We start from the raw sequence: 10,595 nt of genomic DNA, 5'->3' as shown, positions 1-10,595 counted from the left end.
AAAAGCCTGAGGACAGCAATACCCCATAAATCTCCAAAGAGCACAGAAAACCTCCCATCTCTAGAGAGAGACAAGAGCATAAATCCACCTCCGCCGCCGTCTTACATTCTAAACACAAGCATAGAGACAGCATACAAAAGACAACAACAAACAAATTATTATTTTACAAAGAGGAAAAAATAGAAACATCTCTTTATCTGTTTACAGGTAGTTTGGTCACACATGCCCATTGCATCGAAACATTTCATCCCTTCAAAGTCTTTTCTACTTGTATTGAAAAATTCTGCACTCAAAAAAATACTGGTAGCTATTTATCCTTCTACAAGTAGAAAACGTTCGGTAAAACACACTCCTCCGTCTATAACACATCTGGAAATTATCTGGTGGGGAAACACGGCGGCGTCCACATACAGACATGTCACGAGAAAATCATTCACTTGAAAAGACAATCAGTCAGACATGCTCTTAATGCTCCAAGAAAGCAGCGCTACTCCAAACTGAAACAAAATCCCACAAGTCAAGAACATAACCTCAATGCAACTTAACGTTTGGGCACTTCTCTTAGGTTAAAGGGAAAATTTACCCAAAAAGTGAGTTTCTGTCTTCATTTTCTTACCATCTTGTCAATATAAACTCCAAAAGGAGATGTTTGGCAGGATGTTCATTCTGCTCTTTTCCATAAAATGAAAGTGAATGGTGACCAAAGGCTCCAAAAAAAGCACCATAAACGCAAAAAGACAATCAGTCAGACATGCTCTTAATGCTCCAAGAAAGCAGCGCTACTCCAAACTGAAACAAAATCCCACAAGTCAAGAACATAACCTCAATGCAACTTAACGTTTGGGCACTTCTCTTAGGTTAAAGGGAAAATTTACCCAAAAAGTGAGTTTCTGTCTTCATTTTCTTACCATCTTGTCAATATAAACTCCAAAAGGAGATGTTTGGCAGGATGTTCATGCTGCTCTTTTCCATAAAATGAAAGTGAATGGTGACCAAAGGCTCCAAAAAAGCACCATAAACGCAGTCCATATGGCTTGTGTGCAATATTTCCAAGACTTCAAAGGCATTTAATAGTCTTAATTGAAGAACAGTCCAAAATTTTATTCATTATTCACTGAAAATCTGGTTGATGTACCATATTAGAATATACACAAACGTCAACGAGATTTGAGAGATTTAAATCGCTTATATTTCAGTCTGTTCCTCATGCAAAAGTATCAAATGCCTTGGAATAGAATGCACAAGTTATATGGACTATTTTTTAGTGCTTTTTGTAATTTTGGGAACCTGACACCCTCTGGTCTCCATCCACTTTCATTGTATGGAAAAGAGCAGCGTGAACGTTCTATTCAATTTCTCCTTTTGTGTTCCACAGAAAAAAAATATGCGTATAATAAATAATAAACAAACTGCCATTTTTGGGTGAAATTTCCATTTAAAGATTATTTTAAAAAGCCAAAAATAAGGGATCAGCACCATTTTTAGGCCTTTTCATCTTATTTAACAAATGTGTAATTTATACATCTTGGCATAATCTTGAAAAAATAAAAATAAAACATTAAGTCAATACTTCTGTAGCTAGTTAGATCACATTCATATTTCAATTGTGATATGAATAATAGTCACATCTTCTCAGTGCTGGTGATAAGACTGACATGCTTTGCCCTTTCAGCCGCTGTTGTTTATGATCCTCAAATGGAAATGTAATAAAACTACAAATGAAAACATGAAATCAGGTAAAAAATGTGAGACAGTAACAGTAACACAACTCAAATGGAACTTGTGGTGGTTTAAATACTCCAAAATGTTATATATATATATATAAAAAGCCAGTAGCTAAAGCATGGACAACCAATCAAACGTGATGCTCCATGCAAAATAATTCGAACACATAAGCAGGAAAACAGAGATACATGTCCACACGGCTGTAAAAAAAACCATCACGTTTGCATGCTGACGTCTCGAGGGGATATTCCACGTTTGGTTACAATGCCATTGAAACTTGGTTGTGATATGAATCATGTTTTTTTTTACCAAACGTCAAGCACAGTTCACTTCCTCTTAAATCTGTAAACAACGTCGTGATGGATTTAATGCCCAGGAAACTCTGAGTGAGTAAACTGCATTACACAAACTGTCAATATTACATAATCCATCCTTTAGGAAATGATTTTGTACCGATTTTCCATGATTCCACTGTGTGAGCGTCGTTTTGAGAACAAATGGCACTTTGCAGGATCGTACAAAGTGAACTACAAAAAAAATCTACAAAACGACATAGAAACCCAGTCCATGCTTAGCAGCAAAGGAGCAAAACCAACAGTACACAAGTGCCAGGGTAGGAAAAAGCCCTTTCGCTGAAAAACGTGCATACAGCGGAGAAAACGCGCTATAGAAAAACGGACAAAGACAAAACCGTCAACGATTAGCTACAGCTACACATTTAAATAAGGAGATTTCGCTTCCGAGCTCAGCTTGAGAGTTCTGCAGCAGTGCAGCTCAAAGCCTGACCGTTCAAATGTCCATGTAGTCATCTTCTTCATCCGACTCGCTTTCCATAGAGGATTCCAGACTCGACGTCTCTTGCACCTCTAAAGCGGGCTGAGCGAGAGTGTCGTTCTTCACGTTAGCTGCCGACTGAGAGGACAGGATCACATTCTGATGGGAAAACCAGACAATGAGAAGGAGAACGTTTTAAAAGAGCATCTGATGATATTACAGTGGCCCCAGAAATACTTGAAAATACCACATTTTAAACGTGTTCAAATATGTGACCCTGGACCACATTAATATCCTAATAATTTTTGGCATAAAAGAAAAATCGATCATTTTGACCCATACAATGTATTTTTGGCTATTGCTACAAATATACCCCAGCGACTTAAGACTGCTTTTGTGCTGCAGGGTCATATATGTTTTGAGTCATTGTATCTGTTGATGTTTTAATATTGCAAAGGGCTTATCTGCTTTCCTTTGAAATAGGAATGAATATCAGTGACACAAGAACACCAACCTTGAGTTTCTGTTTGGTCTCCTCAGAGATGCTACCCTTCGGGGAGAGCAGGGTGGGCGTGGGGGGCGTGACTGTTATCTCTGGGGGGAATTTAGTGACTGTGGAGGGGATCACCAGTTTGGGCATGTTGGGTGGAATTCTGGACCGGATGCGACACGCATCTGCCTGCTCTGACTGGTCACTTTCTGTAAACAATCATTGACAAAAAAAATGTATTTCTTAGTTTAGATGACTGTATTGTAAATGTGGGTCATTAAAGTCGAGAATGAATAGGTGTTATATAATTATTTGTGTATATTTATAATAATATATATTAATTAATTAATTACACTAATGTTTAAAAGTTTGAGGTTGGTAAGATTTTTCAATGTTTTTGAAAAATCTCTTATGCTCATCAAAGTTGCATTTATTTGATCACGGATACAGTAAAAACAGTAATATTGTGTAATTCTATTACAATTGAAAATAACTGGTTTCTATTTGAATATATATTAAAATGTAGTTTATTCATGTGATGCAAAGCTGTATTTTCAGCATCATTACTCCAGTCTTCAGTGTCACATGATCCTTCAGAGATCAGCATAAAATGCTGATTCGCTGCTCAAAAACATTTCTTATTATCATCAATGTTAATAACAGCTGTGCTGTTTCATATTTTTGTGGAAACTGTGAAATATTTTTCAGGACCCTTCAATGAACAAAGTTAACAAGAGCAGCATTTTGTAACACTATAAAATGATTTACTGTCACTCAGGGGCGATTCTAGGATTTTCATTTTGTCCTCTGTTTCTCGCTCTGCGCGCTGAAAGAAGGGGAGGAGCCGATCGAAGTCTGCCGCCGTTTTAATATGAAATTTAAATGGGACTGAGGCGATCACAAATTCGTGTACAGTTTATGGAGCTAAATTTTAGGGGGGCTGAGTAGTATATAGCCCCCCTAAAAATGGCCTAGCGACGCCCATGCTGTCACTTCTGATTCTGAACAAGTTGATGCACCCTTGCAGGATAAAATATTATCTGCTTTAAAAATGTCAGAAAACCTCTCAATCGTGAGCAGACGTTACCTGTGCTGGTGAGTGTTGAGCAGGACGGGGGCTCGTGACTGTGAATCTGAGAGACGGTGGCCATCTTCATCTGCTGGCACAGATGGGACTCCTGTTGGCGGTACAGCAGACCCTCAGTAACCGGCTCCTCTCTATCCTCTGCAGACACAAACATACAGAGACATGTGCCATTAGTAAACAGATCATTCAGACCCAAAAATATGATCAGATGGGCCACATTTTGTGGGTGCAACATCAACTGAATTCTGTACTAATGCATCAAATGCATAATATTTTAGTTTTTATATACTATTACAGCATTTATTAGTATTTTGAATGAACATTTATGTTAAAATTTGCAGTTACATTTTATTACATTTGTTCTTTGCTTTTTACATTTTTTATATTTCTATTTAGCTTAATATTATTTCAGCTTTTCGCTTAAATTTCTTTCAGTTAGTTGCAAAATCAACATTTCTAATTTAATTTCTACCTTTTTTAATGTTTAACCATTTTCTAATAACTATATTTTGTTTATTAAGCTTTTTTTTATGAAGTTTATTGACTTTAACATCTGCATTTATTTTTCAGTCTTCACTAAAGTGTCGGAATAAAATACGTCTGAGATAGAGTGTTGTCAAAGATTGAGGTTACTATGGTTGTGAGAGTGACAACATTATTTAATGGGCTTAATAATAACCACTGACTGTAAACAATAATACAGTGCCAGTGTCTGTGTGCATCTAAGTATGTTTATGATGACTATGCATGTTAATGTCACTTGACAATTGAATTTTTGACGAGGTTTAATATGGTACAAACTGTGACTGCATTTCAAAGATTGAGCTGACTGACACAAATGTGATTATGTAGTAGTGCATGCACTTTCATTTGGCCTCAAGGACACACACAGGGCCTTTCTGCTGTATACATGCACACTTAACACAATCATGTACTTGGACACTTCATCCTTGTTTCCTTAGCAACCGAGTATGAAGCAAAGAACACATCTGCCTAAACGAGACACAGCGAACACAGTCTTTCTGCGTGTGGATCTTAGAAGAAGAAATGAGACAGACTTTGTATTAGTAATGAGAGTGAGTATACTGAAGTTATAAGCTGCATGTTGATCCCTAGCATGCAGTGGTTACATAAAGTATAAATCATAAACAGAATGTATAATTTCATGAACAAACACGCCCTCTGCTGGACAAATGTGGGAACGGTCAAATGAGTGTCAAATCAAAGCAGCATCTACTAAAAGGGGTGTGTTGGAATTCAAAATAAACTACCATGCTACTTTTTAGTATGCAGTGTACTGCGCATAGCCTGCAGCTTTTCAGTATGCAAACTATACCCACATGACCTACTACCTTTGCCAAAATGTCTAGTATACAACAGAGCAAACTTCATGGAATAATGTATCCCACAATGCAGTGCACTCAACTTGACCTTTCAAGTGTGATTAATTACTGTTTTTCTCTTTATTATTCTTTAATATATGATATATTCATATTCTCTTTCATTTATTAGTCTACAAAATTGAAATAAAAACGCACAACAACCATATTTACCAAAGGTTTGGGATGGTAAAATACATTTTTTTTTAAAAAGTCTTCCAAGCTGCATTTATTTGATCAGAAATGCAGTACAATCTATGACACTGTAAAATATCATTACAAATAAAATATTTTGTAATGATTTATAAAATATAATTTATTTCTGTGATGTAAAGCTGAATTTTCAGCATCCATTACTCCAGTCTTCAGTCACATGATCCTTCAGAAATCATTCTAATATGCGGGTTTGCTGCTCAAAAAACATTTCATATTATCATCAGTGTTCAAAACAGTTGTGTTGCTTAATATTTTTGTGGAAACCCTGATAGATTTTTTTTCAGGATTCTTTGATGAACAGAAAGTTTAAAAGATTGAGTTGAAATATAATTATTTTATAACATTATAAAAGTTCTCACTGTTACTTTTCGTCAGTTTAATGCACCCTTGTCGAATAAAAGAATTAATGTCTTCCACTAAAATAATCTTACTGACCCCAAACCTTTGAATGGTAGTGTATTTCTGAGATGATAACTGGACAGCTGATAAGTGTACTAATTTAAACCTGCACACTCACTAAATCATGCTGTACTAGTAAGTATACGAATTATATATTGCACAGTATGCAGTGAATAGTATGCTACGTAGTATGCTAAGTGTTATACACAGTAGATTTATTTATGAGTCACTTCCAAAATTATTTCAGTAATTTAAAAGCCAACAAGAAAGCCTATAGATGCTGTACCTGTGTGAGGCAAGAAGGCCATGCTTGCTATTGGCTGGCAAGGCGTCTTTCGCTGTTGTGATTGGTCGGGTTGGCTGGAGGGCGGGCAGTAGATCTGTGTTGGAGTGCTGTGTGTCTGCGTCTGTATGAGAAGCGGTCGAGGGGTCTTGCTCAGCTTGGCCTCCCCGTCCTGCGTTGGTGCTGGGTACGTGTGTGTGTGGAGGCACGGTGTGGAGAACGATGCTGGGAAGAAGAAGTCTCGCTGGTCTTTACTAAACTTGGGAGTGCTGGGTGCATCACCGGAGATCTGAGAGACAGATGGGACAGAAAAACAGTGCCATGAGTTGACCATCTCTTTCAATACTTTAATGGAGCCAAAGAAAAAGTGACTGAAAGAAACAGTAAGAGAAACAAAGTTTAAAATAAGCTGATGACCTTCTTGTACAACTTATTATAAATAACCATTATAAACAAATAAAATAACAGTTTTCTGTTTGAGTATATCTTAAAATGTAATTTATTCCTGTGATGCAAAGCTGAAAGTCTTCAGTGTCACATGATCCTTCAGAAATCATTCTGATATGCTGATTTGAAGCTCAAGAAACATTTCTAATTATTATCAGTATTAAAAACAGTTGTGTTGCTTCATATTTTTGTGGAAACTGACACATTTTTTCAGGATTCTTTGGTTAATAAAAAACAAAACAGCATTTATTTGAAATAAAAATCTTTTGACACATTATAAAAGTCTTTAGTGTCACCTTTAAATGTATTTACTGTCACAACTTAATGCATCCTTGCTGAATAAAAAACGTAATTTCTTTCAAATACATTTTGTACTGTCCCCCAAACTTTTAAATGGTACTGTATTTCTGAGATGGTAACTCGCTAAATTATAAACATGTAATGAGGTCATGCTGTTGCATACTACAGTTTTAAAATAAACGATTATAAACCAAATAGTATTCAACAAGCAGCATTTTAACTCTTAGAATTAGTACAACAGCAATGCAGCCACTAAAACAACCAATCAATGAGCAGGAAACACACTTGTTGAGCAAATATCCAATCAAAAGCTCATGCTACAAACTTGAACATCCAATCAGCTGCATCCGTGAGGCCTACCTGTGAACTAGTGTTTCATTTTTGCCCTCTCAAGGTCCCTCTATCAAAATGGACAAAATTCAGTAGAAAAAGCAAGCGAACAGGCAAACAAACTAAACTGCTCTGGGTCCTGTGTGTGTGTCTTGAGAGAAGCACTCAGGGACACGCTCATGGCTCCACAAACAAACTACACCACAACAGAACCAGCTGTTGCCATAGCAACAAAGCCAAACCGCAGCCAATAGCTGATCAAATGACCACGCACTCTCTCTTTCTGGAGAGCCTCGCTCCGTCTCTCTCTCAGAAGTGTTGGGCCGGTGCGGATCACATCTTGGTTTTGTGCACTAATGTTCAGTAAAACTTCCAGTAGGAAGGATGGTAGCTTATGAAGCTGCAGCATATTTATTCAGAAGAAAATATGAGTGGTGCTTGTGTGTGTGAAGCTAGAACAAAAAAAGGTTGCTAAGGTGATCTGGGTGGTTGCTAGGGCGTTGTAAGATGTTTGCTTACCGGCCCAAGTCAAAAGACATCACCCCCAAAGTTTCTATGAAATTCTGAAGGTGTCTCCTTTAATGCATCTGAGATTTGTTTTGCACATTTTATCATGCAAGAGGTAAATTCATGAATCGTAATACAGCAATAACATTTTTTACAAACATATTCTGTAGTTATAGAAGTACACGTGATTGCCAGGGCATTGCTAAGAAGTTTCTACACTTTTAAAAATAAAGGTTCTTTATTGGCATTGATGGTTCCAAGAATAACCTTTAACATTTTTGGAATCTTTCCATTCCACCAAAGGTTTTTTTAAAGTGGAAAAAGATTTTTTTAAATTATCTTCACAATAAGACAAAGAAGGTTCTTTTAAAGGGGTGGTTGATTGTGATTTCACCTTTTTAACTTTAGTTAGTGTGTAATAGGGCTGTCAAAATGACTGAAAAACTAAATTCGAATTTTCCACTTAAATATTATCAAAATTCTAATTATATTCGAATTTAAAAGGCATAATTTCAGTTAGGGGGAAAAAAGCTTTTGAATTCTAATGGCAATTAAAGCTGCAAGCAGCATTGAAAGGGCCCTCGCACCCGGGCTCACCGCCACCAGGTGGCTTTAAGAAAAACAGCGAACGGTCAGCAATATGCATTTAAAAATGTCAAAGTCATTCATATGTGCCAAACTTCCTGTTGCCAGCTGGTGGCGCTATGACTATAACTGAATATGGGCATGGGCATGTGTTCAGGACAGGACTCTAATAAAACGTGAAGTTTGGGGCAGATCGGACTTGAGTTGTATGCTTGAGTTATAACAACTTCCTGTTTCATGGCGAAACATCGAAGTTTGTCAGGCCGCCACCGACACGCCCTTCAACGAAAACTCTAGATCTTCGCAATTTAACGTCATAAAGGGCTTTAGATTACACTGACCAAATTTGGTGTTGATCTGTTGAAATCTCTAGGATGAGTTCGTTTAAATGCAACACCTGAAAATGGCAAAAACAGCACAAAACTTGCCAAGAAAATTAAAAATAACAGACTTCCTGTTGGGTTTCGGACTTCGTACCGGGGGGGACTTTTTTGTAGGTATTGGTGTGTTACATGTGTCTACCAAATTTCATACATGTATGTGAAACATAGCTCGAGGGGGACTTTGTTGAAATATTATAGGTCGCACTATTGAGCCACTTTGCCACACCCACTTCTGAAGTCCATATAAGATGTAAATTTTCGCCACTTCTGGCACGTGTGCAAAGTTTCATGAGTTTTCGAGCATGTTTAGGCCCTCAAAAATGCGATGGATTTTGGAGAAGAGGAAGAAGAAACTGAGCAATTCCAATAGGGTCCTCACACCATCGGTGCTCGGGCCCTAATTAAAACTTTATAGGTACAGTTACTGCCCTTGGTGTGCCTTGCCTTAACTCCAAGGTATAACAACACTCAAAGAGTAGTTTATTCCATTATTAGTTAACTAAATGCATACTAATATGCCAAAAACAAGCAGCCATAAACTTACAGTCCCATCTGAGATATCTGGTCAAGCCCACAAGTCTGACATTATTTATTAAAAATAAACAAAGATTCATCTCTCAGCCACAATATCTGATCCAATGTCAACATGGCGACAAGCATCTGTTCTCAACCTGCACATTTTGACCACAAGGGGGCCAAATGGTCACACTAAAGCAGAGGCTAGTCTTAAAACAGTGCTAATGGAGAGAGGTGTAGAAATGAAGGAATTCGTTTTCATTTAATGGTAAGGTTCAGTTATGCATGTGTAGAGTTATGCTGCATGGAGCGCAGGAGGTGCGCTGGCACAATCCTGTTACTATGGAAACGCTCCTGCAAGGTACAGCGTGCTTTAACATACAAGTAGCACAAACCCATGTGTTCGGCCATGTGCGCTTATGTACACGAGTATGTGTGCTTAAATATGGAGTAACATACTGTACACAAAAGCGTATTAGACAACAAAGTGGTATGCCAATGAGGATGTGTGTCAATTTTTATTTTAGTACACAGAAATGTGACTGTGACCTGCAATTTGCATAAGAGGCTGATTTTTGTAATTGGAAGTAAACAGACAGTTGGCAAGCGGCTGATCATCTGATACAGTAATTATGTAATCATATAAACGCATAGCCAAATATTAAGTAAATTGCCCTTAAAATATTTATTTATCATGGTATCCAACGTTTCCTTCTAACCATAGTTATTGTTCCCATAATAAAACTGCAGTAACAATTTAAACAAAACAGCAGAATGACTCAGAAAGAAGTGTTTGATCCCACACTATTGTGATGTTTATAGTAGTAACAATAACTGTAGCGACTAGCTTTTTAGTGGTGTTTGTTCGACACACAATGCTAGGGTGTTGTAGCTGGTTTCCAGAGCATTGCTATTTCATTGCTAAGATCCTCAATGTTCTTTAGCACATTTTTATGTGGTTGCGAAGACAATTCTAGTCTCTAGATAGGACTCGGACCTTCAGTATGAGCAATAGTAATAGCAAGCATGTGGTCAGCTAAGGACAAAAATGACTATACAATAATATTAATAATAATACTTTAAAAACAATATTTGATCATTTAAATAAAACATTTATTATTATTATTATTATTCATTTTGGTGGAAAACTGCTGTGAGACCTTAAAGCTTCTCC

The 10,595-nt window shown here is 37.1% G+C and overlaps 1 protein-coding gene across 1 annotated transcript in view; it reads right to left on the bottom strand.

Annotated features, from left to right (window-relative positions):
- Positions 1–1,399: 1,399 nt before the first annotated feature.
- Positions 1,400–10,595, bottom strand: part of LOC107698076 (calcineurin-binding protein cabin-1-like) — a 117,105-nt gene continuing 107,909 nt past the window's right edge. The window contains exons 36-39 of the mRNA XM_016498989.1: positions 6,357–6,642; positions 4,077–4,214; positions 3,014–3,198; positions 1,400–2,658 (exon numbers count right to left, since the gene is read on the bottom strand). Of these exons, the coding sequence (XP_016354475.1) occupies positions 2,515–2,658; positions 3,014–3,198; positions 4,077–4,214; positions 6,357–6,642 (753 nt within the window). The 3' untranslated portion in view covers positions 1,400–2,514. The remainder of the gene's footprint in view (positions 2,659–3,013; positions 3,199–4,076; positions 4,215–6,356; positions 6,643–10,595) is intronic.

Source organism: Sinocyclocheilus anshuiensis, unplaced genomic scaffold (assembly GCF_001515605.1).
Source record: "Sinocyclocheilus anshuiensis isolate Anshui unplaced genomic scaffold, SAMN03320099.WGS_v1.1 scaffold1163, whole genome shotgun sequence".
NCBI lineage: Eukaryota > Metazoa > Chordata > Actinopteri > Cypriniformes > Cyprinidae > Sinocyclocheilus > Sinocyclocheilus anshuiensis.
This window is presented reverse-complemented; position numbering and strand designations above follow the sequence as displayed.